General features: G+C 46.7%; 1 protein-coding gene across 1 annotated transcript; it reads left to right on the top strand.

Annotated features, from left to right (window-relative positions):
- The first annotated feature begins 1,629 nt into the window (after positions 1 to 1,629).
- On the top strand, positions 1,630 to 27,554 carry wwc1 (WW and C2 domain containing 1). Its single transcript, XM_037467438.2, has 22 exons — positions 1,630 to 2,700; positions 9,273 to 9,382; positions 9,488 to 9,691; positions 10,272 to 10,348; positions 10,608 to 10,687; positions 14,219 to 14,348; positions 16,179 to 16,325; positions 16,556 to 16,626; positions 16,928 to 17,173; positions 18,484 to 18,573; positions 19,301 to 19,959; positions 21,099 to 21,216; positions 21,572 to 21,742; positions 22,240 to 22,432; positions 22,684 to 22,821; positions 23,051 to 23,100; positions 23,804 to 23,999; positions 24,239 to 24,406; positions 24,508 to 24,600; positions 25,088 to 25,318; positions 25,435 to 25,553; positions 25,920 to 27,554. Exons 1-22 carry the CDS (start codon positions 2,582 to 2,584, stop codon positions 25,984 to 25,986), a joined length of 3,477 nt encoding a protein of 1,158 aa, XP_037323335.2. The 5' UTR covers positions 1,630 to 2,581; the 3' UTR covers positions 25,987 to 27,554.
- Positions 27,555 to 27,600: the final 46 nt, after the last annotated feature.

Raw genomic sequence — 27,600 nt, forward strand, 5'->3', positions numbered from 1 at the left:
AGTTATGGACTAACTGAGAACCAGAAGCCCATCTGCAGCGGGTCAGAACAGGGGGTTACATATGGATTTAGATGTACTTTGAAAATCAATATATAATATATACAACATGTAAAATAGACAATGTATAGGTTGTCCTAACTTTGTCATTGGAAACTAGAAGTAAAAATGTGTCCTCAGGAGTTATTTTACAAACCCTGTGTTTGTACTCAAGATGAATTTTTAACTTCTGTCGCTGCCAGTTCTTTATTCGTACAAATTGACCACCTTCGAAATGATGTCAAGTAATGTCAAGGCATGCATATTTATCTTTCAAGACGGATGCTTATTTTGTTTAAAAGATATTTAAAAAAATAGTTTTTTGATTTCCTCCAACCAATAGAAATTGTTTTATGTTTCTTTTCAAAGAAGAGCAAGGCCAACTTTTTTAGTAAATAACTGCTTTATTAGTCGGTCAGAAAGCCATGACAAAAAGCTGCAGTCTCTCCATCCCTCAGAAGTGAAGAGCTCCATCTCCAGTTTAGTTTTATTCACCTATTTATTTATATCTTACTCTTGCTCCTTCTTGCAAACACCATCTGGCCTCTGACTCAGCACTCCACACAAAGATGTATACTACTAAATATATTTAAATAATTAACACCTGGAACACCCAGCAGTTGAGGAAGTATTTTATTGTAAAATAAAAATTCCATTGAGTCGAAATCCTGCATTGAAAATGTTACTTTATTGGTGGAAATCAGGGGAATATGAGCAATTAAAGGGTCTGTCATAACTGGGGTAAAGGCTAGATAACATTAATATTAAATACATTCACTTAAACACAGGATTCTAATTGGTTGATGTGGAGCTCATTTTGAACTGTAAATTAAACATTATTCACATTATGGTTTGGTCTGCTTCTTTTTTTCCTGCTCATTTTCTCCATGAATCGATTGATTTGGTTTGTAAAAATGAGGAAGATTGTGAAAAATGATGTCACATTTAGTCCAAAGGGGCACCTTGAAAGTGCTGGTTTAGTTCCAACGTCGTGGCCCGGGGTCATTCCTTCAGGTTTCATTATAGTTCGTAAGAGGTGCCTGGTATGTTCTGTGAAAAAACAGATTTGAGGTCAGCCTTTAATGCTCAGCGGTCAGAGGATCCAGCAGTTCAGTACGTTGACCTCTAGAGGGCGCTGCGATCCTTAACGTTTGTCAATAGACCCTGGCCAGCGGACTATTACAGAAAACACCGTATTTATGAGAAAAAGTACATGTACATATACACATATAACATATACATATATATATATATATATATATATATATATATATATATATATATATATATATATATATATATATATATATATGTAAAAACGAAAGACAAGGTGGTGAAACTCTATACAACTGCCACAACCATAAGATAAAAATAAAACTTAAACTAAAAATAGAATAATCACTAATATAGTTAAATAAAAAATAAAAGTGAGCAATGTGCTTAATACCAGCCATAACAAAATCAAGAGCCCATATGTGCTTCGTCATGTGTTTAAAACCATCAGCTATTCTGAATTTTAAAAGTGTGGCCGGAAGTTTCATGTTGAGTTTGTCAACACAGGATTTTATTTTGAAAGGATAACCGGAACCTACGCTGAATGTACGTAATTAACTTAACCGCGCTCGACCGGCCGAAGTCATCGGGACTCGGGGAAAGACTTTACCGCCGCTGCCGCCACAACCGCTTCCCTGTCCGCCCGGTTTCAAAACGGATATCTCCACAAAAAAATGACATAGAAGTCTCCTCGCGGATTTTTTTTACCGGACTTTATCGGCCGCAGCGTTTCGGCTGTGACTTCACGTTAGTTCCCTCCCCCGCCGGTGTTCACGCCGTTCGTTACCCGGCTGCTGGCCACTAGCGTCGGTTACCGCTGCTAAACATGGTGGCCTGTCGGCGAGAAGAAGAACCGAGTCCACTTCGGGCAATTTAGAGGGTTTTTTTAAGCCACTTGGACGGCTCTCGTTGTGGAGCCCCCGCCGCTCCGGACACGTTACTGCCCCCCCCCCCCTCTTTTTTTTCAACCTTTTGTTTTTGTTTCTCCGGGAGGTTAATGGACTTCGACGTAAGGCTGTTCTTTCGCTGTTTACGTTGAGAACCGGGCAGCAGCGGAACCAGCACCGACCGAGGACCGTTCTACTTCGCTTACCCCCCCCCCCCCCCCCCCAAAAAAAGTCAAAGTTTTATGCTCCATTTGAGATTTAAAAAAAAAAAGTTGGACTAACATTCACTCACTCGGTGTGAGAACAAGTTGCCTAGCAACACGGGGCGGCTTTTATGACCGTTGTGTTCCTATTAACGCGCGACTACACATACAAACACTTAACTGCTGCAACTATCTGATCTTTTTTTTCACACTTTGAGGTTTGATTCCTTGTTTAATCTGTGGATTATTATGGATTATTTAAATGGCCTAATCCAAACCGCATCAGACCGGGGGTTTGGGGAATAGCTGCCGACACTGTTGATGATGACAGAGAAAAGCGATGGTTTCCCTTCGTTATGATTTTGAGTAGAGAGGAGTTAATTACATGGAGACTCGCCTGACATGCCAAGGAAGGAGTTGCCACTACCTGAGGGTTGGGAGGAAGCCAGAGACTTTGATGGCAAAGTCTACTACGTTGACCACATCAACCAGTGCACGAGCTGGATCGACCCGAGAGACAGGTAGGAGCGTGCGTGTGTTCGCCTGTGGATGATTTGGAGCAGTTTTCTGTTGAAAAAGATGGCTGACCTTTGACCTTCTGCAGATGCTGACCTCAAAATACACTAGTTGCTCTTGCAAATAAAGACCCTGTTCATGTCGTGACAGTCTAACATGAATGAAGCCCACAGTTCAGCAAAGTACATTTGTGTCCCAATTGTCCATTGATCATTTATTATTTGTATCAATAATAATCCCAACAGATTGGAATGGCAATTACGTAATATTTAATTATGTGTTTTTATGTTTGTGCATTGGTTGTACATTGGTTTTCCTGATCAGTTATAGCCTCGTTCATTCCATAATTGCAGTTAGCAGCAGGTTAATAATAATTCAAAAATGTAAAGATTCAGGACAACCAGGAGGAATTAAACACTGCTCAATGAGCTCAAGTTCTGTAGAGATTTTTTATAAAAGATCTGCTTAAAATAACTGCTTTTTCTGCTAATATGATACACCCAAACTGATAGAAGCAACACGCCCCCCCCCCCCCCCCTCCCCCAGTAGCAGCCGGACTCTGCCGTGTGTTTGCATTTTGGCATGAACAATTATACCAAGAGTAGCCTGGAATAGATGCCTTGAACGAGGCCAGAGAGTTTGCCTCTGCAGGCCCGTCCTCAGACCGGCGGGGGATGAAGATGCTGAGTCAGCCCCCCTTCTGAAACCAGACACACATGTTCAGCTCGTTTATCCCTCTCTCAAAACTCTCATGACCCGTCACCCCCCCCCCTCCCGGGTCAAGCTGTCTGGGATATGCATCAGCCCCAAAAAAATGCCTGTGTTGTATCTGCCACGAAAATCTGCATCACACCTTCGTTAGTATTATCCTTCTGAGGAATTATGTATTTCAGCCTCTGCTTTAAAGGCTATAATTATAAACCTAATATTGGGGCGCTTATGGTACCAAACGTAAAATGCAAAGATTACTTATTATGGTCAATTTTCTTGCTAAAAAGGATAATCATTTAACCAACATTATAATTGAGAGAAATCGCTGCCTAAAGACTGTTGGTTGAACAAAACAGGTCACTTAAATTGGTTCTTTGTTTTGGCCTTAATGTGTTGGCAATGCACAGGAGCTTCAGAAGAGATAAAACAAATAAGATATTTACTATAAATCCTTTACATGGAGTCTTCTCACTGACTGACAGTGTGCTGCAGACTTAACAGCAGAGGGAAGGCAGTAGTTTTGGTCACATTGTGGGTAATGTCTTTGAGTGAGGTGGATTGTTTTTGAGAACCTGCAGCATTGAACTCTCCTGCAGGAATTATGTATTTTCTTCGCAAATTCAACCTTGAAGCCGTTCGGCATCCTTCTCATTAAGAAAGATCTTCAGGGGGAGAGGAGGAGGAGGAGGAGGAGGGGGGGGGGGGGGGGGGGGGCTGATAAACAAGGTGTTCCTTCTCACAGTGCAGTCTAGGCCCTGCAAGGGGAGATGGGGAATAAGCCGTTGAGGAAGCTCTCATGAGAAACACCTCAGCTCATGGACTCGTTCCTGAATGAACGGGGACAGAGTCTGGTTATTATTTACCGCACATATGCTACACGTGATCTGCACCTCAGCCTCGTGTATTTTAAGTGTGCTTCTCTGCCGGGCCCGTTCGTTAAATTGGATGAATAGCACGTCCTCTCGGATTTCCCAGGATGCACCCGCTGCTTTATTTACATTCCCGCCATCCCGATAAATCATGGTTCTGGAGGTGTGTGTTACCTTTTTCTCCCCCCTCGTCTCTCTTAAAGAACACCGTTGGTGTAATGGGCTTAGAGTGCTAAGCTACAGCGCTGCATGACACAGGGAAAAGGGCCACAGCATATTTTAATGGGGGGGGTGGGGGGCTCACATTTTTCATCTACACCAGTTCCTTAAGACCCCTCGGACTTTGACACCAAATTCCTTTAATGGCTTATGTTTGGAATTCTAGAAGCTTAGTGTTTTTTTATAAGTACATTCTTTACTTGTTACTTTAGGTTTACTCGGTCTCTGTATTCTCTTATTGTTTTATATATTTAGTTCATGCCGCTATCAATTATTATTACAAGTATTTACCCAGAGGGAAACGCAGCCGTTGTTCTCATAACAAAGTACCCTTTGATGTAAGTGCGGAATATTAAACATATTGTACCCTTCCCATAATTCCCGTAAAAGTGATGTTCTTCACACTTAAAGATAAATTCAAAAAATATCCCCCCCCCCCACACCAAAGTTTTGGGTTCAGTGAAGTGGATCGATCATGCTCGTAAAGGTTAAAACGTTCTGCATCGATGTCACGTCGATGTTCGCGGCTTTTCGTCCGTCCACTGATATCTGTGTCTGCCAATCAGGGCCTTGTGTTTGTGTTCTTTATGTTATTTGTGAAGGGTCATTGAGTTTAAGGGTGAATTAATGAAAACTCCCAGTGCTCCTTGGGTGTAAAGACTAACCAGGTTGGTCCAAAGCACAGGATTAGAGGATGGGCGAAGGACCTTAACTTAAATCCTGACCCATCAAATCCAGAGGGAGTCTGAGCACAGCTGTACAAGCTGTGGTGTTTGTGGTCATTTGCCCCCTCTTAGAGACACACCGGTCACGCCGTTGCGGTCAGGTGGAGTGAAGACTCGCTGCGTCTCAGTCGAGCTCCTCTGGAGGTTTGGCAGCGGCAAAGAGTAGAAACCCAAAGTCCTTTTTTTTAAAAGAACAACAGCACATTCCTGCAACCCAACGTGGAGGAGCGAGCAGAGCCGCTCGATTCCTCCCAGAGGCTTTTCACTGCGTGCCAAGGTGCTCGGAGTCAAAGTGCAGGCCTGCACGGCGTCCCGCGGGATCCCAACAGAGGAGCCGTTCTTTAATACGTAACCGAGCGCGCTGTGAGCTGTCTTGAGGGCGACCAGAAGGGTCTCTTTCACTGATGCACATCTATCTTTACAGCGTGTTCTTTTCAGTCCCGAATCCATTTGTGACCTTGCATCCGAGCGGACACAATGAGTCTCTGTTTAGCCCAGGCTGCTTCTTCGGGGAGGAAGAAGCAGAGACGTTTAAGATCGCTGAAATATTTCCCCGCGGCCAAAAATTTAGCTTCACTTACAGCAATTACCTTCTGACGACAGGTTATTACAGCTTATTATCCGCGGCAGCGAGAAAGAAACTGACTAAACACTTCCTACATCGCTCTGCAGAGAACCTGTTTGGAAGGATCCTCTGAGGGGAGAAGCAGAAGAGCAGAAGCCGAGGAGACTGATGAAAGAAATGCAAGCACCTGGCTGCTTTGAATGTGAAAACCATCCCATTATAGTCCGGCCTTTAGGAATGAAGACTGACCGCAAGCCTTTATCCTGACACCGATCCCTCTCTCTGTGTCTTCATTTAAATATCTAACGTACCCGTTCATCACGTCCAGATTCTATGGCGGCCGCGTGTTGTTGTTTTTTTAAACATCACATGCATGAAGTTTGTTCAAACCAAACGCTTCCTAATGTTCCTACGAAGAATGAAAGAACGAAAGGCATCAGCCGAGGCTGAGATTAACATCTCTGCGTGACGCATCTGTCGCATGACGTCAGCGCAAAGGAATGTTAGCAGGAAAAAACGCGCCGCAACAACCGCTCTAATTAGTCCTCTTGATGATAAATCCACGTTTTATTTGGATAATCTGTGTGGTAAACATAATGGATTACACTGTGAGAGAGAAAAGTGTGTGTGTGTGTGTGTGTGTGTGTTTCTTTACAGTTGGACCTTGACACCTACGAAACATAGTTGGAGGCCCTATTACTGGACTTGAGGAATTTACACTCCGCTCTGAATGGAGGTTTCTCTGACTCACCGCTCACGAATGCATCTCTCTCTCTCTCTCTCTCTCTCGCTCTCTCTCTCTCTGTGTTTGCACTCTGCCGCACGCTTTGTCAGTTTGCATTAGAGTGTTGGGGCCGGCCTCGCTGTTTACCTTGGTATGTGAAACCTTGAGGTGTGTATCCGTGTTGTTGGTGTGTGTGTGTGTGTGTGTGTGTGTGGACCTGCACCTGTGTGAGTGTCCCCACCCAATTAATTTCTCGACCCCTTTGGAGCCAAAACATCCCAAGAACTTTGTTTGCCAAGAGTTATTCCCTCACATAAGCTTCCTATAAGAAAACATGCACGCGGTCATGTGACGGTCTCCACGGCAACGCCATACTTTACAGTAATTTGGAGCTTTAGCAGTTATGTAACGCAGAGTTAGGTTTTTTGGTTGAAAAGATCAAATATATTTTTTATTTCACAATGTGCACGTTTCCATAATGACGCCTGTGGGAGGGTCTTTTGTAACAAACATCACGGGCCGTTGCGGTGGTGGTGCCGTCAAGGGTTTGTCTCCTATTACCATGCCAACTGCACTTGTCCACTACCTTCCTGCCTCCTTTGTGGATGCGGGGGGGATCGCCACAGCCGCCGCCGCCGGCCGCCGAAGACCCAGGAGGGCAGGAGGTGCTGGGCGAGCGGGATGAAATGACGGGAGGAGGCTACCTGGCCTTTTCCTTCCCGAGATGAACGCTTGGCGAGGCCCCGGCGACTCGCTGAGCTAAATTTAGAGCGGAGCCGAGAGGGGTCTCCTCCGGGGGCCTCTTCCATTATTCATCCTCTGAAAAAGGAGCCAGTTCAGTTTCTCTCTCTCTTCGATTGTACATGCAGGCACGAATAACCTGCCCCCCCACCCCCCATCCCCCTGTCATGAAATCAGGGAGAGCTGCTTCTCGTGATGTGTGTTTGTGTCACCGAGGAAAGGAAAGGTCTGCCGTTGGGTTTAATAACGGAGCAGTGCTCTGGGGGTTGGCGTCGGGATGACGTTGTGGCGATGTCCCTGTAGTGGACCCTTCCGAAAGATGAACGGGAGAACGGTTGAGTTACTGAAGCCACGCCATTGAATTGTCGGCTGTCAAATATTCGACGTGCCTTTCTAAGCGGCGTGAGGACCACCGGGCGGTTTGTCTGACGCTCGCCTTCAACCTTCCATTCAGATCGGCTCAATCGGGATCTGCAGCTCGTCGCGTTGTCCGTGAAAATAACCATGTGACATCGGACCTCAAATTCCGTCAAAAGGGTCACTTTTTGCCTCCACAGTTACACGTATGGTCTCTCTCTTTTCCGTCAATATGAGGGGCTTCGTTTGGATCGGCCCGGTTGGTTTATGAATGTAGGCCTTCTCTTTTCGTTATGGGACTAGAACACACACACACACAGGCTGAGGGTTGCCCCAGAAACCTCCAGGCGATGCGTCAGCGCTGCTTGTGGAATGCCACGGGCCGGTTTCCTCCTATTGTGACCGGGTAGAGAGACCCCCCCCCCCCCCTCTCTCCTTTTCTTCTTTTCCCCCCTTGGAGGTGAATAGAGGACTTGGTGAAACTACCCCACCCCCTCCACTCCCTCTCTTTCTCCCCGCGACCCCCTTTCAGTGGCTCGAAGCTGCTTTTATTGAGTCCGGATGTTTTAGTTGGGTCATTTTTTTTCAGACTTCTTCAGATGCTATGATAGCTGTAGCATCATGTTGCATCAGGCTGCGGAATGCTGTTTGGATTCAAGCTTTTTCTAAACATTTAGGGCTCCAGAAGAATAATTGTCAAACCAAATTAATCTGGTATATATAATAATAATAATGGTGTCCCAATTTCTCAAAGCACGCCTTTGTTTGACCAACAATCCAAAGTCACATTTGAGAAGCTGCAGCCAAATTAAATGAAATGATTGTTTTATTTGTTGAAATGGATGACGTGAAAGTCATATTGATCAAGCAGCGTTCCTCCTTCCTTTGCTCTTCACTCGGGACGTCTGTGTGTGTGTGTTTAGTTGTTGAATTTTGAGTGGAATGTATATTGTAGACACATACACACACACACACACACATGGCATGAAGCTCGTGGGAGTGTTTAGAGTTTCGGTTGTTTTGAGGTGAAGGCATAAATCTCCTTTTACCAGTTTGGACACATTTTAATCCATCTGTAAGGTAACATCGGTACGCTTCTGTTTTATTATCACTTAAGAGCAATTTGTTTGCACAGCTGCCACATCATTAATCCCACCAAATTGCACACACACACACAGACACACACGCACAAATTACACAGATTACATTTATTATTCAACAGAGCAGTCGCCTCACCTGAGGGTCCTGCATGTTGTAGTCCCACGTTGTGGTCCTTTGTAGCACTTGAGTCACTTGAGGTTTGACCTAGTGAGCAAAATGAGCATGTTTACAGCAAAAATAAACAGGTGTACTGCATAAATAATAATAAATGTGTAAATATATAGCATATAAATAGCAATTTCCAGCCACTTCTAGTCGGTTCGAGCTGATTTTTCATATAATTCACATGTTTTCAACAATTCAGTCCATGACACAGTTCTGCCCAAACAGCATCAGGTTCTTCCTTCTAAGGGGAACTTATCGCGCATGTGTTGCTTGTATTTAATTTGATTTTTTTTTTACCCACAATCCTTTGGAAATCTCCACCAATTGTTGGTGATTTGTTCAGTCTTGTCCCGTCTGGCTCCACTAATGTACCTTCCTCCGATTGTGTCCTTCTCTCCAGGCACACGAAGCCTCTGACGTTCGCCGACTGCATCGGGGACGAGCTGCCGGTCGGCTGGGAGGAGGCGTACGACCCGGCCGTCGGAGCGTACTATGTCGACCACAACACCAGTGAGTCGACCTTCACCTTCCAGAAGATATCCGACAACTGTAATCTTGATTGAAACGGCGCGGTGAATATGAAAATCCCCGTCTTTATTTATTCCCACCCCCCAGAGAGCACCCAGCTGGAGGACCCGCGGGCCCAGTGGCAGCGGGAGCAGGAGTTCATGCTGCGCGACTACCTGGCCGTGGCCAGCGACGCGCTCAGCGCCCAGAAGGAGATCTACCAGGTGAAGGAGCAGCGTCTCCGCCTGGCGCAGCAGGAGTACCTGCAGCTCAACGACGCCTGGAGGGACAAGTCCACGTCTCAGACCAGCTGTGAGTACGGCGACCCGGAGACGAGGCGCCGGAAAAGAGTTGTTGGTTATTGTGGCCCCGCTGATTAAAAACGAGACACTCCAACAACCTCACATTGGAAAACAATAAAACAACTTTCAGTAATAACTCTTCATGCATGTGTTGACTCAATTAGAAAATGATATGCCAGTGATAATATTAATGAAAACATGTGTTTTAGTAAGTATAAGTAAGATATTTAAGGAATGATAAAGAATAGATAGAACAAAACATCTTTCATTAAAATATTTTTTTTTAAATTGAAATGAAATACTCTAAAGAGCAAATTTGAATTAAATTAAAGAAATATAAAAAACAAAGAACAGTTATTCAATTCATTGAAAATACTGAAAATGCAAAAGATATTTAGAAGGTATAGTTATTATTACTTCGTAAAGTGGAGACCATTTTCCCTTCGTCACATTAGGATCTCGATCTGATCGTAGCTTCACCTTTCAGATGATATCGCTCTTTTTTTCTGTCATCTCGCCCTGGGAAAGACCCAAATGAGAGAAAGATCGCAAAGACCGCTCTTTGACGTCTCGTCTTTCTTTTCCTGCAGTGAATTCCAGATCATCATCCTCCAGCAAGTACGACCCGGACATCCTAAAAGCAGAAATCTACACAGCCAAAAGCCGGGTAAGAGCCAACCAGGTCTGACTGATAGCTCATCTCAGGAAATGGACCTATTTGTCCCTTTAGGCCCTTCAACTAAACTCTACGTCATCACTGATTAATCCATTTTCCCCCCAGTGAATCACTATAAAATGTCAGGAAAGAAAATAGGAACCTTTTCTTTTTTTTTTTGAATTCTGTGTTCAGACATAGAAGGACTCGCGCGTTGCTGGTTTTTGTCCCATTTCATGAGATTTATTGGGTTATTGTTCTGATCATGCAGGTGAACAAGCTGAAGCGGGACCTGGCCTGTATGAAACAGGAGCTGCAGTTCAAAGAACAAGGCTTCGAGACCCTCAAAGAGTAAGTGTCCGACGTCCTCGCACAGATACCGATGCCACCAACCTCGGACCCTGACCTTCATGATTTTTAGTTTGACCAGCAAAGCAAAGGCAGTGAGAATCTGACTTGAATGGCAAGTACATGTGTGACCTTCCCCTTAAAGATGTATCTGTATTCCTGAAGCCCTCTGCGGCTCATGAAGTGTAGTCCTATAGTATACCAAGACATGGAAACATCTGCTTTCAGCAAGTACTTGAGAAGACGTTTGCAGGCCTCAATTTTGGCATTTTGGTCGTTGCTGTCTTGGTTTTTGTGGGAACCGGGAGTGAAACGAGTGGGTGGAGCTTATTGCAACCGACTGCTAAGTTCTGCTTGGAAGTATCTTCCCACCAGAAACCAGTGAGAATAGATGGAATAGATTTAGTGGAATAGACCTTAAGATGAACAAAGATCTTTTCTGTATCTCGACCCCAGCTCTGGTCCTCCATTTGTCGTCTCGTCATCTGTGACACGATCACACAGGCATCACAGGAATATTGTACGGAGCGGAGACTTCCTGAACTTTTAGCAATTTGTGGAATTTGTCAGAAGGGAGCTTAGTTTGAAACCTTGGTGCGGCGCGCTCCTTTTATCACCTCAGCTTTTGCCACGGCTTCATGGCACATTCCATCTGGTCATGAAACAATAACACCTCTATTAAAGCGCCGATGGAACAACGGTTGAAGAATGTGGATTTTACAGGGAAACGCCCATTCCATCTGACCTACTTCCAATCCTCAGAATATCAAGTGGGTTCGTCAAGGTGTACCAGAGGAGCCATTAGTAGGGAATGTTGATCTGAAAGAGATTCCTCCTTCTTTTTGTTCTCAACGTCAGGCTGATTTTCTTTCTCCGCTTGTCTTTTTATTTTTCAATTCAACGCAAAGCCGACGCGCAGATCCGCCGTCGGTTTGCCGCTTTGTCTGGAGAAGGAATGTCGGGTGTTTTTTTTTTGTCCCGCCTCCCGCGGCGCAGGGAAAGTGTCAGGAGGACTAAAGGGCGGTCGGACGACATTCCGCCGTGGCTTTTGCTCTCCGGTTACAGTCGTCAGACGCCACTCGGCGACCAATCGCTGGTTTTGCAGAGATGCCGATGGGCTCAGGCTGGAATGCAGCCGGAACACTCTGCTCATGTTGAGGTTTCACTAAATAATGCTAGCGCTGAGTTATAATTGATAACAGAAAAAGGGACAATAATATGTCCCATACGGAGATGTGTGTTTTTTTAGATGTCCCAACTCAAGATGAGTGTATGAAGCCAGAGAAAACATGTGCTCTCCTCAGGTGTCTTTTTCCTAGTTTCCTAGTATCTTTGTCTTCTTAATATGTAATGTAGTGGTTCTATAGCACTTCAAAAAGAATTGATGTAGATGTACATGGTGTCCATGTTTCACAGGTAGACGTCATTTACTCTCACTGGGACTTGTGTTAACCACACACTGAGCTCATGGATCCAACCAGAAAACTAAAAAAATATAAATATAATCATTGACTTCATTATGAAGGAACAGGTGGTTTGAAAATGTTGAATCGTTTCCAGGTTGTGGAACTTATTTCTGCAGCACTTTCCACCCCCCATGTACAAAGCCAGAAATGAGGGGAGAGCTAGAGCAGCCTGCACACAGCCCTGACCCCAACCGCACACCACGCCGTGCCAGGCCTTACACCCGGCCCGGAGACAGGACTTAGACACGGCCTGAGCCAGGCCTTAGACCCAACGTCTGTGTTGGAGATAGCAACCGGATGCTGGAGTCACAGGAGTCTGAAACCAGGCCAGTTGGGTCCAGCAGAATTCTTCTCTTTTGATCTTATCCTGAATCTATGATGATAATCTAATCTATGATGAATGTATGATTCAGGACGAGGGCACTTAAGAAAAGCGGATTTAGCAGAACAGGTGAAGGCGCTCCCTCGACCACGAGGCTACGACTCCACCCGACAGGACGAACTGTAGTTATAGTGTGGAACTTTTTAATTGTTGTAGTGTTTGGGCTGAGTCAGTGTCTCTCTCATGTCTCGCTTTCCCTCTCTTATTGGAGAGAGGCCATTTCCATTCTAAAAAAGGCACAGAACTGTTTTCTCTCTGCATAAATCCCTATTTGAGAAGGACTTAGGGAGGATTACATGTTCTTTCTGCCTGTTACAGACAAGTGCCTCCCTCCCTCACTTCCTCATTCTCTCCGTACCTTGTTTTCTCGCTCTCTCGATCCAAACTTCCCTCCCCCCCTCTTCCCTCTCTGAAGAATGTGAAAGGACCTGTTATTCAGATGCATGCATGACTAGCTGATTGCAGGCTTTACATAGCTGCTGCTGCCTCCAATGGCCAATTCCTGCAGCGACTCTTCTGTCTGTTTCTCCTCGCTGCAACAACAAAAAAAAAGACCAGATCTATCGCGGGTTTACCAGAACTTTCCCGAGTCAAGCGAGCATTGAGTCCCGCACTCGAACCAGCCAGCAGCAGTTTAACCGTGAAATGAACTTGCGGCCTCAGGCCACATGCAGACCTGTGCTGTCCAAACAGCTGATCTCACCATGTGCCCGTTCTTTGCCTCCGTACATGAACCGGCTCACATGACGCCTAAAACACCTAAAACCTAAATGACCTCTCCATTTTTCCATCGTGTTTATTTGTTTGGGGTTTGCGGACTCTACGACTTCTACTGTTTACTGAAGGATCGTCCTGTCAACCTCTCACCAAACTGAGCTTTAGTTGAGTTCAAACCAGGTGACGGTTATATTCATGTTTTTGTTTCTGTTTCGCTCAGGTTTCCCCCAACAAGCCACTTCTAACATATTTCTCACTTTTCTGCTGCAAAAACAACTGTATGCATGTCAACCCATCTAACCACAGAGTGTGTGCATGTCTGAAAGAACATTTCATAGAAACATTTTCCTGCCTTTGAGTGAAAGTTCAAGTTTATTTTAGAGAAGGCAGAAAAAAGTAATAAAAATATGAATAGTCTATTTTCTTTGTGTGGAAGAAGTGTAAAGGCCCCAGCTACTGATGCTGAGGCTGCAGGTATCCAAGCTTTACCCCATCAAGTTTATTTTATTTCACCTGCAGGAGGTGTTCTAGAAATAATCTGGTGCAGCAATGCATCACTAATTGCATATTCACTGGCCTCGGTGGCTTATTCAGAGAACAATGAGACGACTGTTTATCGGCTGTTTATTACTTAATACTACTCTTTTCCAAGGGATCACTGATTGTTTAAAACAGTATAGTGTTCGCACCATCCTTTAGCTGAACCCAGACTGCGCTGACACCACTTAGCCGCTGTAATGTGCGTACGCGCGGCTGACCCAGTTCCCCGTTAACACTGCGATAAAGAGCAGCTCATTAAGAGTTAATCACCCGATTATCCGTCTGACAGTGAGTGAGGCGACCTGGGGACATTGTGACGGGAGGACCGGCTGCTGCTATTAAAAAAAACATCAACTTCTGCTACCTACATTGTTCTGAATCAGCGTTCAAACTGACCATTGCATATTCCGTCTCCCCCTCCACCTCCAGGATTGACCTGAAGGTGTCCAACAGCCCTTATGGCTACAAGCTGCAGGAGGCGCAGACCATCCTCAGCGAGGTCCGCTCCATCCGGGACGCCATCAGCACCGGGGAGAAGGAGAAACAGGAACTCATGCAGGTAACATTTCTGCTGGGATGAGAGGGAAAACCACCAGAGAGATGGGAGGAGGGATGCCCGACTCACAACAGGGTGGCTTCTTCTTTTATTTTATGTAACTGCAATTCTCATCCCAGGTATAAAATAGACCCCTATATTTCTTCAATAGAGAGATTGAAATGTGGCCAGCGGCTTACTTACCCCGACATGCTTCACTCCCGTTGTGGCAGACGGTGATTTGTGGAGCGCAGTAAGAATAGAAAGCGAGGAGATGAGGGCTTCAGACGACTCCCAGGAGGCGTTAAAACTCCTCTACGTTATATTGCTGGGAGAAGAAGGTCCAGCCAGATGTGCTGAAAACCAATTTAGTGGCCGAGGCCGCAGGGAGGCAGCTGTGGTTTTAGTGTCGCGCCTCGGTCGTCTTGACAACGGGCTGTGGAGCTCTCTCAGGAGGAGGTGAGGCCCGATGTGCTTCATGTGAAACTGTATCTAGGAAACCTACCAGAGTTTGGAAAATGACTGAAGGTCTGAGAACTGCACGCAGTCCATCACCCTTCAATTGGTTGCCCAGGCACCTCGAGTTTAACTTCCTGTATGCTCCCTTTGCATGAACATCTCTCCTCCACTGTGCATCGAAAACTTCTACAAATTGTTTTAGCATTTTTGTTTAGACCGCAGTTCTGATAAGAAAAGTACATTCATGCGTATATATTTCAAATTTGAGTGTCATGGGACAATTGTCACTGTATATTTGTTTGGCTCATATTGGTTAGGAGGTAAAGGAGGAGACTGGTTTAATAATACATAATCTGCTCTGTGGACTCTACTCTCTCCGCCCCCCTCCCCACCTCCCCTTCCAGTCCTCTATACCATCTGCAGCTGACGGCTCAGTCCGTGTGCACAGTGTGTTTATCACGTGTGTGCGTGTGTCCCTGCACGCCGTGCACGTGTGTTTGTAAGGCTGTGATGGTGCGTCTTCTTTTTTGCACAGGCCTGCACTTCTTAACGCTCGGTTGCATAAAGTCGAGAGAGATGGGAACCATCCTCACTGACGTCTTCAGTTTGGAGCTGAAACAAATAATTGATTCGTCCGGGGCCCCCATTCTGCTCCAATCAACGGCCGAGCAGTCAAAGTTCATCCAACCAGATTTAATTACTAACTACTAATTCCTGTGTATATAATATCCAGCTAGTTAGACTCCGGCTGGAGTGTGATGGTTGGGTCATTTAGCGAGGCTGTCATGTACGCCCGGGGGAGGGGGGGGGGGGGGGGGGGGGGGGTGTGCACCGTAGCTCTTGCACTCGCTCGATTTGCCGTTCAACGTAAAACGAGATCATCAATCGATTCAATCGAGTCCATTTTAAAGCGGCTTACACCATACTTTCTCCAGCTCCAGCTCCTCAGCTGTGAGAATGCGCAGCCTTCCTTTATCCCGCGTGACGACCACCCGGAGCTGGTGCAACGTGGGTCGCGCCACATGAATTGTGGGTATTTATTTGCTCTGGTGGCCATACCGTGGAGGGCGAGTCGCTCGGGGCGCAGCGCCACCACAGTACTTTCACACCAGCGTTATCACACGGGAGGTTTGTTATTTTTCCGCCCTATCTGAAAAGCAGAGATAAGGCGCATTCCACAGCCGCCCGTAAAAAAAAAACAATCAGCTGCAGAGTCGTATAAGGCGCGCGAGTGGCTGTAAAGATGAGAGGACGACAGCCTCTGCTGCTGCAGCCACTGCAGCTGCCCTCCCCCCAGTCCCACTGTATTCAATATCAATATTTGTTTCCTCTGTCCTTGATCCTGTTTTCGTCCCGGGAGCAGTTTATTCATGTCGTGACCCATCTTCTCTCCAGAAACTGGCGGTGCTGAAGGACAGCTTCCAGCTGGACTCGGGCTCGCAGCAGGAGCTGTGGGGCAGCAGTCCGTCGCTCGCCAACTCCGAGCCGTCCATCCCGCCGCTTTACTTCGACGCCGGCTCGCAGACCGACATCCCCGCAGAGGTGAGAGCGACTCACTATTCATCGGCACGGCGAGAATCCAAATGCATTTTCTGTCGTGAACCACTGGTTAAAACGAGCAAACCGCTGAGGAAGGAGTTAAAACTAGCTCCACTAGCAGTGCATGATGAGATATTAGTCAGGAGGAATTACAGGTGCAAGATTAGGAATGCGGGATGACTTGAAATGGAGTGCTTCTATAACGTTGTTTGGGATCTGATGTTTTTATTAAGTTCATGACGAGCACCAACAAACTGGCCGAGAAGGTTCGCCTGAGTCTGAAGTACGAGGAGGCCAAGAGAAGGTACGTCCTTTATGACATTTACCGAACAGGCACACGATGGAGGTTTTGCTGTTATCAAATCTCACGTGGTTTTGGGCGCCACTTTTTGAATTCGTCATTATTAGCTTGCTTTTGCTGCTTTTGTCTATCAAAGCAGTTTTAACCTTTTGTTGATATTTAGCGTTCTTAAATGATCCATTCTACCTTTGGACCTTTTGAATTTTGTATTTTAGTTTTTATTAAACTGACGACTGACTGTTCATCTGTCTTTTGTTTGCTGTTCTCCACTCCTGCTTCCTTCCTTCCCTCCTTGCCTGCTCAGGATCGCCACCATCGAGGTTCAGATCGCCAAACTGGACAGCGAGGCGTGGCCGGGCCTGCTGGACCCGGAGCGAGACCGGCTCATCCTCATCAACGAGAAGGAGGAGCTGCTGAAGGAGCTGCAGTACGTCAGCCCCCGCCAGCGGCTGCAGCCCAACGACGCTGAGAGGCTGGACGCCGAGAAGAAGCGCCTGGAGAAAGACCTGCAGGCCGCCAGGGACAACCAGAGCAAGGCCCTGACCGAGAGGTAAGGCGCGGGGGGGGGGGGGGGGCTGACATTAGGCTGCTCTTGTGTTGTGATCCTAGGAAGGTCAGAGCAGGTGATGACGGCGGTGGGGCCAGTCTCACTGTGCTCCTCATTGTCTTCATCTGCCGATGAAACGTCTGACCTTCTCGTGCTGTCTGACTCCTTCGGCCGTTAGACATCGGCGTCAGAAGCTCCCTGATGATTATGAAGAGTTAGAGATAAGCGTGACAGTGAGCACAAAGAGCAGCCTCTACCTTCCTGGTTTCCTCTCCTCCTTCTCCTCTTCTCCTCTGCTTGTCCCCTCTCCTTTCTTCTCCTTGTATTCTCTGCCTTGTTCCTCTTGCCTCCTCTTCTTGCCAGTTCACCTCTTCTCTCCTGTCCGCTACCCTCACCGCTCTCCTCTTCTTCTCCTTGTCTGGACTTGATCCATGGCCGCTCACCTAAATCCTCTTTCTCCTTTCCTGTACTCCGTTTGTAGCACCTCCTCTTGTCTGAGTACCTGTAGGTCCCCCCCTCCATCTCCCCTATACCCCCCCCCTATAACAGGACGCTTGTTATTCAGGGACCAGGTTGGAGTCTACCTGAGCTCAGTCTCTCTCCGTGTCTCCCGTTCCTGTAACCTGAGAAGCTGCAGAGCCTGCTCACAAAAAGAACCTCTTGTAGTCTGCCTGCACACACACACACACACACACACACACACACAAAATATGCAGACCTTCATGTATGTAGTTTCTGCAGGTTGTGATGATGTCCAATCCACTCATTCAGTGTCTTTGAGTACAACAAAGTGCTTCATTGGTTTTGGAAGTTGTTTTTTATCAGAGATGTGACCAATAGGAACTCGAGTTGTTGAGCTGTGCGTTGTGTGACAATGTCAGTCAAGTAAATTGGTTTTCTCCTGAAAAAGCAGAACAAAACTGAAGTAGGATGCAGACAGCATCAACAAAGCTCCACATGAAAACCCCCAAAGTGAAAATCCTTTTTTGTGTGTGAGGAAGTATGTTGCTTTTTCTCGTTTTGCTTGTGAAATCTGACCCAAACGCTTTACACAAATATTACACGTTAACGCGCTCACACGCACACGCACACACACACACACACACACCAGTGGCTATCTGTAACCTGATCGAAGGCTTCCCTCAAAACACACTCAAAGTAACATGTGTCAATGTGTTTCCTCCAAACAAAGCTCATCCAAACAAATGATGCCACCTGAACACGAGCAGCACCCAAACATTGTGCAGCCGGCGAAGGATCTGATTTGTTCTTTCATTTTATTTTTCTAAGATGATTTAATTGTGTCATTTCAGACTTCTTCTCCACTGCAAGAGGAACAAGCTGGTCAGAGAGCTGGAGGAGATGGTTCGACTGGCCTCATCACTACATACTCAACTCAAAAGGTGTGATTCTCATTCTGCTGTTTATATTCCTCCAAAGACCATTTCTGTTCGTTACCACTTGGATCTTGTTGTAGAACTAACCATTAGTTATATCAGTTAAAATCGACTCCCTTAGTTATTTCGCTGACCTTGACTCCTTCTGTAGGAATGTTTAGAATAAAAGTTTCCAAAGTTGTGGCTGAGCTTTTATTGTCGTAAAGCTTTCTTTCAAGTTCTTTGGGCTTAATTTACATTCCCATATATCCTAGACAGCAGTTGATTTGCCCCATCGCTTCTTTAGCTCGGCATATTTCCCACGAGGTCCTTGACCACCAGATGATTCACGGCAAAAAAACCTGATCCTCTAGTCACGAGACCCGAAGGAGGCAGTGAAAGAGGGCTGAGCTTTGAAGTGAGGGGGTAGTTGCTGCTTTAATTAGAGAGCTCTTTATTCAGAAAAGAGAGGTGAGGAGAAAGAAATAGACTCCACTTTGCTCCTGAAAGTTCTCCCACGAGTTGATTTGGGTTGAAGCTTTTAAATTAGCAGCGAACATCTCTCCTGCTGTCGAAAAAAAGAATCATGCATACATGAAGGCTGTTGAATGTGCTTTATAGAATACATAAAACCCAATAGATGACAGAGTTTGTTTAAAACTGTTGAGATGTGTTCGTCAGATGGGGATTTCCTAAAAGAGGAACATGCTGGGAGGGTTTTGCCTGACTTGGATCCCGTCTTTCACCCCCCCAGCCTGTCGGCCAGCACTCTCTCCTGTTCCTCCGGCAGCAGTCGAGGCTCCCTGACCTCCAGCCGCGGCTCGCTGGCCACCACCTCCAGCCTGGGCTCCACCTCCTCCCTCAGCTTCACCGACATCTACCTGGAGCAGCCGGAGCTGGCCGACCCGGACTTCCAGAACAAGCTGGACAGCCTCCTGCAGGAGGGCGGCCAAGGGGGCTACCGCCCCTCCAGCTCCATCACCACCATCCATGAACACGAAGTGGTGACGGGCTCCGGCGACAGGCCCCAAGGGCAAGCCGGCGGGGACGCGGCGTGCCCCGCCGGAGGAGGTGCAGGAGGAGGAGGAGGCGGTGTCGGGGGGGAGCCGGGCTCGTCCAGGACGCAGGTGCTCAGGCTGCCGGAAACCCCCCGCTCCATGAGCTCGTTATCGCCCCGCTCGTCCCTCTCCTCGCTGTCTCCGCCGTGCTCGCCGCTCGTCACGGACGCCAGCTTCCTGTCCGGAGAGACGTTCACGGACCCGACGGGCCCCGGCGGGCTGAGCATGGACATCGAGCTCCACAGCAGGCTGGCGGAACTGGAGCTCAGCCTGGACTCTCAGGAGCAGCGCGGGGGTCCCGGGACCCTGCAGGAGAAGCAGAATCACCACAGTGCACCCGGCGAGGAGGTCAAAGGTAAACAGGAAGCGTTTGTTCTTTGATTCTCCTTCGTTCAGAATGCTCACACAAATCTTTAGATGTTCTGTGGAAATGCCAATAAGGAGACAAAGGGGGAAAGTGATCTATGTGCTATGATTTCCTCCACCGGGGATTTTGGTGCCTGGTTTTAGGAAATTGCTCCCAAAACCAATTTTAATGACAAAGTCCAACATCGCGGGCGTCATTTCATCTCACCCTGACGCTGCTGGATGGAGTGGAGCTCTGTGCAGACCACCAAAGTCCTTCCACACCATACTGGGAAAACCGCTTCTTCATAAGAGCCAAAACATAGACTGTTGACAGCAAGTTGGAAGCATGATATTGTATTTTATTTACTTTGATAATGATGATAATGTAGCATTAAAAGCCTTGCCTTTATTGGAACCAAAGCCCCGAAAACAAAGACCATTAAAAAGCAAGTGAACGGATGTTCACAGGCAAGATGAAGTGTTTTTTAAGCGCGTGAGTGACTGTGGGTCTCTTATCCTCAAAGCAATCATGTCACATCTCCACAGTGTGGGTGTGTCTTACACTCTGTGTGAAACCTGATTGCTGGATGGAGCAATGAGGGGAGGTGAAGGATAGGAGGGTGTTGGGTTACAGCCCCTGGGCATGTGTGTGTGTGTGTGTATATATATATATATATATATATACAGACAGGCTGACGTAAAAGCTTTTGGTCGAGGGAGTCCGGAGGAGTGATCTGAAGACCCCTGGTTGCCTCCATGAGCCGTGTGTCACAGCGGCTAAAAGGAATGGAAGTGGATCTATCGCTCCGTGGACGTTTGATCCGGGCCGAACGTGACTCCACTTCTTGTTCAGCCTCAGGTGAAAGGTGCACGTGGTGTCTGGTTTGCTTTTCACTCTCCATCTCTGCTGCCAGGGCTTCACATGGCGATCGGGCGTTATTAATGAGGGAGAGATCCGGCCAGCATGCTAGTGTACACACACACACACACAGACACACACACAATCACTTGTATCGGGAGGAGATTCATATGAAGTGAGGTTTCGGTCCTGTGGTGGATCGACACGTTGAGTAAAGGACCGAAATTCTTTTGTGTATCGAGCGAGCATCCTCAACGTGTCTCCCGTCTCCCGTTGTCTTTCTTCAGACTCGGCTCCCCAACTGCGAGGGACTGGGGCGGGGCCAAAGAAGATGGGCGTGACCTCGGCTGTGTCTGACGAGTCGGTGGCTGGCGACAGCGGTGTGTACGAGCCTTCGGAGCGCAGGTACCAACAGCCTTTTAGCTACGACGCGTTTTACCTTTTTTACCATTTCATCTTGGATTTCTGTCCTATCTCTATATTTGCAACACACGCCTTTTGCACAATATTAGAAATGTACCACCTATAGTACCAATAAACCTCATAGATGCAGTTTCACTTCCTCTGAAGTTTCTACCTCCTTATGATTTACATGATAAATCCTAAAAAAATGTTTGTTCCTCAACTTGGCCCGAGACGTGTCCTTTCTTTTTTGGTTTGGTAGAAAACTCACTGACTGACTTCACCCTGCATTGAAAAACAAATAAACATTTGGAGTCCCCCCCGTCTGGTATTTAAAGTAGAAGCGTGTCTCCTCCAGGCCGGGCCTCCCTGCCGACCTCGTCCCGAGCTCCTTTGAGGAGAGGCCGCCCAACTGCTGCTCTCAAGTGCAGCTCGGGTTCCGGTACGAGTCCAGGGACCAGCGCTTCACCCTCTACGTCATGCAGCTCTCCAACTGCAGCGCCCTCTGTCTGCCGGCCGAGCGGAAAGTGTACGTGCTCCTTTTGTTACCTCCGTTCATTAGAGGACGCTGGCTCGACAAGTGCTTCAGGCGGATGTGTACGAAAACGGTAAAAGAGAGGATACAAAAGGTTGGAAGTAGGCACAGAAGCATTGTATTAAATAACAGCCTACACGTTTAAATCAAACACAGGGCGCAGTTAAAGTAAATAATGCATGCGTGGCGCAGACCAAGGCGGGTAGATCAGAGAGGCGTGTCCTATTTTGGGCTTAAGCTTTGCATGAGACTGCGGAGACTGTTTGCTCATGTACACGACTGTTTTTTTACTGTATGTCTTACTGGGTTTTGCAAAACAACGGTCGACCTCAGAAGCAACATTTATACACATTTAAAAGGATGGAATGTTGATGTAATCAAAGGGCATAGACTGCAGGCATAGACTATTCATGGAATATTTTTTATTGCAGCTTCCTGTACACATGAATTGCCTGCTATGCAGATGATGTAATCTTGTGTCTGTCCTGCAGGTATGTGCGTTCTGCCGTGCTGCCCTGCGTGGAAACCGGCCGCTGCCTCTTCCGAACACGCGGCTCTCTGCCTCAGGATGTCGTGGAGGTCAACGAGGTGTTCAGCATGCAGATATCCCACAGTGCATTGCGGCAGAAGACGCTGAGGGTCGACGTCTGCAACACCAGCAAGTCGGGCCATGAAGGGTGTCTAGTGAGTGGGAGGCTTTTAGTCTCCTGTTGGTACAATATGAAAACAATTGTACTTAAACTTCCTTTTGTTTGTTAGTCAATTTTATTCATTTTATGAACTTTATTGATTTCTTTTCATTAAATGAATAAAGATTTTTAAAAAAAAATCTCGATCTAGCTTTTTGGATTCAGCTTTATATGTTCTCAGGAATTGGATGAGCAGCGACCTTATAAATGTTCCTGACCACTAAACTATAACGTGATCTATTGCAGGCCGGGGCCCAGATCAGCCTGGCTGACGTCAGCTGCTCAGAGGAGAGATGCACCAAGTGGTACAATCTGCTGAGTCGGGCCTACACGCGCGACACCACCAAGGACAAAGAGGGCAGCGCGGTGGGCGGCTCTGACGGGGTAAGAAAGCCTGAGTGAGGCCAATTCCCCAAATCTACTCTTTGGAAAGAGTTCCCTCTTGGAAGTTAGATTGGTGTGGTTTAGAAAGTTTAAACATGAAGAAATGTGTCAAAATGTTATAATCCCCCCACAGAATTCGGTCTGGAGGGGTCGGTGTAGCTAAAAAAAATTTACACGACGTGGTAAAGCCACCGATTTTTGGCCCTGATGTTTCTCTTCTACGTTTCAGACTCGTGTTTCCGGCAGCGACCGAGTCGGAGCTCCAGAGGTCCACGAGTGGTGAGTGTTACATCTCTCCACGTTGTTCATATGAAGGCATCATCAAACTGCAGGTTAAAGGGAGAGTTCAGACGGGGCAGCAAAAAAAAGTTTTCAAGCCGCCACCTTCGGGCTTCTCTGAGCGCAGCTGAAGCGCTCGTCTACCACGTGTGTGTTTGTGGAGTGACGCACACACGGAATGCAGCCGGGCGGGTTCACACTGTAAATAAAGTGGCTTGGATTTCGGACACCCCCCATCCCCCATCCCCCCCCCCCCTTCGTCTTTCTAATGACACTCCTACCTTTTCCTTCTCCCTTTGTCCTAAGATAATCAGTCCGGTGTCTTGTCTCCTTCCACAGGAAGGATCTAAATAAAATAACTAGTATTTTGTCACTTTTTACTTCCCATTTCTCTCATTCATTGCATCTGTTTCCTATAGTGGATGTATACACACTGTAGACTCCCTTTTCCCCAAGCAAAACAGTCTCGAAGCTGGACTATGAGTGGTAGGAATCTAATAGAATTACTGTAATACATTGAACACGTACATACATACGTGTAGAAATGAAAATGAGTAATATTAGTTGACAATAAGTATCTATTTTACTAATAATAATAAAACCCTTATTCATTCGTTGAGGAGCAGCAATTAGATTGGCGTAATTATGATTCAAGCGAGACACGCCTTCATTTCCTCAAAGCGCCTCTGGTACTGATTGACAGGCACGGCGACCCTCTGGACATGTTTAAAGACGAGGAAGGAAACGGCGTGGAGGAAGCGGGACTTTTGGAGGAAGAGGACGGGTTTTATCCTGACAGCAGCCAATGGGAAACGGAGGAGAAAGAGGAGGAGGAGGAGGAGGAGGAGGAGAAGAGGAAGGTGACCAAACCGCCAACAGCAGCACCCATCACAGAAAAGGTAGCTTTTGAGATTTTAAGCGCAAAGGGAAATTTTCAAAACCCTCCTGAATGTCACAAAGACTTTCTTTGTCATTCAGTTGTGATTTGACTAAATTTGTTTTGGCAAACCTTAAAACCGCTTCATGTTTTTGAAGGTTTTCTTCTTGCAGGATGCTAAAGTTTCATTTCCATGTGTCTTAAAGGGTTGAAGGGTTACGGTTATCTGGTTAGATATCAAACACTTACTGCTCCGTCCAGGTGAACAAGGAGACGAGCATGGACAACTCGTTGCCGTCCTACCACTCGGTGGTTCGACCCAAGGACCGCCGGCCGGACGTCCACCAGCAGAACCCCTTCATGAGGGGCAACACCATCATCCGCTCCAAGACCTTCTCGCCTGGACCTCAGAGCCAGTACATCTGCAGGGTGAGGACATAAAATATCAGCCATCGTGTATCAGCTCGTCATACGGAGAGAGAGAGAACTGAGTTGTTGGGTTAATGCGACGCTGTGTTGTGTCTTTGTAGATTAACCGCAGCGACAGCGACAGCTCCACCCTCTCCAAGAAGTCTCCGTTTGTCCGGAACGCTTCGGAGAGACGCAGCATGCGCATGAAGAAGGTACAAACCCCCCCGCCGTAAATAACTCTTGTGTTTTGAGGCTGAATTGAATCGTTACACGTTTTTTCACTAATTCCTTGCACTGCGCTTAAAAAAAGGATGACATGAATAAATGTTATTGGTTGATATTTATATTATATATATATATAACAACGTATACCTGTCATACATAATTTAATAGTAGAGGAGTCCAACCTGCAGGTTCGTCGGCCTTCTCTCCTCCTCGACTCCCAGCAAATGTGACTCTTAATATTTAATAAACATCTGAATGTTTAATGCAGCTTGAGACATTTGCCACCTTCTGTTAATTTAGAGAAAACTCAGACAGAAATCCACATTTTTGAGACGTGTGCAGACTTTAAATACCTTTAGTGTCTTTATGTGTTAACGGCTTTAATCCGAACACAATAACGTTACTTTAACGGTGACCAACTAGTGCGAGTCGGAGAGACGTTTGCTCCAGCATCTAATGACTCCTCCCCCGCAGCCTCCCATGCAGGTCAAAGGCCTGGACGGCCTCCTGCGGACCTCCATGGACCTGGAGATGGACCTCCAGGTGTCCCGGACGCGGCAGACCCGTCTATCGCAGGAGCTGCGGGTGCTGCGGGAGCTGAAGTCGCAGCTGGAGAAGGCGAGGCAGCAGGGCCAGAGGGAGCTGCCGGCCTGGGTCCAGGAAGACGAGCGCTTCCGCCTCCTGCTCAAGCAGGCCGAGAAACAGGTGAGCGATGGTCCCCCCGGATCCAGCTCCCGTCCCCGCGGAGGGGGGCTTTCTTTGCTTTCTTGTAAACGAAGGAGAGCTGAGTTGAGTGTCCTTCGCTCCTTGTCCTGCTTCAGACTCGTGAGGAGCAGCTGCAGGAGAAGCGGGTGGAGAAGATGATGAGGGCAGCGGCCAAGGACGTCCACAAGATCAGGGGCCGCAGCCGCAAAGAGGTCCCCGAGGTCCAGACCTTCAGGTGGGGGGGGGGGGGAAACGGCACAGTGTGCATTGCATCGGACCCTCCATGGCTCCATAATACGCAGCAGTGCCCCTACTGGAAACCAGGGGAATAACACAAATATGTTTCCCACACAGCAATCATAAAAATATCTCAATCTGATGAGAAACAGTATGAATTACAGCTTTTGAAGCCTTGACTGAAATAGTATTTATTGTATTACAACGAGGGGCAAAGCTTAAAATACTGAAGATATATTTAGGATCTTTTACATTTGTGACAAATGAAATCGACATGTAAACCATAAAGGTCACAAGGTGTTGTGTCAGGAGTTTCTTTTAAAACCCTTTCAAAATAAAATTCTCCTTCCCTGTGTGATTTCAGAGAGAAGATGGCCTTCTTCACACGAGCAAAGAGCAGCATCCCCGACCTGCCGGCTGACGACGTGTAGAGAAGCATTTCAAAGTATTCCCCCCCCCCCCCTCCAGTCTGTACCTGCTGTTTCCACTCACATGAAGCACATGTTTGGCGGTGTTATGAAGAATTTAAAAAAAAAGAGAAAACGTTGAGTAGAGAAAGCACTCGAAGGGTGTTTTTAGAAGCTCAGTGTTTCTGATGGGGATAGTCTTTGTTTGTAAATTAGTGATAGCACTGCTAGAGCTTCCTTTTTGTTTTCTTTTTTTTTCTTATTGTTGTTATTATTATTATTATTTCAGTCTCTCTTCCACTGTCTGTAGCATCATGTCTCCGTTACTAACAGGCTGTTTATAGGTTCTTCGGTGTGTCAAATCATTCCAGCAAAAAGTCACCAGGACACACTCATACAGTTCTTTACTAAAGCGACACATTTGGACAAAAAAATATACACAACAACGGTACTGAAACAAAACAAGCAGCGTAAGCTGATGATAGCACAAAAAAATAAAGAGACTTTTACTGGTGTTGTGTGGATAACACAAGCACACCTGAAGTTTGTCTGATGGGTACAATAATGACGCCTCAGTTTATCCTCCTCATCATCAGCATGACTTCCTTTGGTTTGATGATAGAGGTGAGATTCATCTAAAAAACAGAAAAGTCATTGATTGTCTCCCAAACACACACACACACACACACACACACAGCCAAGTGTAGTAATGACGCTCTCTCACTAACACTCAGGTAGATGATCGGATAGTCTGCACTTTATTTAACTTGAGATAAAAGTTTTAAAAAGGAGAAAAAAAACATGAAAAAGACACTTGATTTGGGTTTTGGGGAAAATTCAAAAGGAAATCCCCAATGCCTTTGCCTGGAATGCGCTGGAATGATTGTTGATTGTCAAACCACACAGAGATCATTGAAGCACACACACACACACACAGGAAGTGACGATCAAGCGTATTTTTAATGACTGTGAACTCAAACCGGCGTTTTGATGTCTCCCCCCCCCCCCCCCCCCCTGTTTCCGCTCTGAACTGGACGTTTCGGACACATGTCTGAGATGCATGTGTCTCATGTCTCTGTGATAGGAGCATGGTGCCCCAGCAAGACTGAAAACACCAGCCATGACTTTACGTTGATTGCCTGCGTCCCCCCCCCCCCCCCCACGCCCTGATCCACAATTAATCACAAGTATAATAACCTCTAATAATAATTCAACACTCTCCTGGTACACTGGCTGTAAATCAGTAATTCACTGTGTTCAGAGTGAGTCCCATTCAGCCCAGTCAAGGCTTCCCCGGACCTCTGACGTTGTTTCCGTGGCAACCAGAGTTCTGAATCCGCAGCCGGCCTCGACTCTGGCACGTCTCTTGTTTACTGACTCTTTGTGTTCGTACCTGGATGTTGAGCAGCTGTCGTACAACTCGTCCTCCTTCTGTTTCTAATCCTCCGTTAATATTCGTAACGGTTTTTTTTTTGTTGTTGCCTCGAGTCGCCCTTTGGCTCTCGCATCAGAGAAGATACGCAAAGGGCAAATTAAACAAGTAGGAAATAGACCAGAATGCATTGCAACAAGACAACGGGGACTGGAAACACGTTCTCATTACTTTGCTTACTACCTCATTTTTATGGCCAGTTCTTG

This window comes from Pungitius pungitius, chromosome 16 (assembly GCF_949316345.1).
Source record: "Pungitius pungitius chromosome 16, fPunPun2.1, whole genome shotgun sequence".
NCBI lineage: Eukaryota > Metazoa > Chordata > Actinopteri > Perciformes > Gasterosteidae > Pungitius > Pungitius pungitius.

What these genes read in the sequence shown, in the direction of transcription:
- wwc1 (XM_037467438.2), top strand. Translation starts at nt 2,582, where the DNA reads ATGCCAAGGAAGGAGTTGCCACTACCTGAGGGTTGGGAGGAAGCCAGA. An exon ending in CTATGTCGACCACAACACCA is followed by an intron (nt 9,383 to 9,487) that starts GTGAGTCGACCT and finishes CCCACCCCCCAG; the next exon opens with AGAGCACCCAGCTGGAGGAC. An exon ending in TCAAGCAGGCCGAGAAACAG is followed by an intron (nt 25,319 to 25,434) that starts GTGAGCGATGGT and finishes GTCCTGCTTCAG; the next exon opens with ACTCGTGAGGAGCAGCTGCA.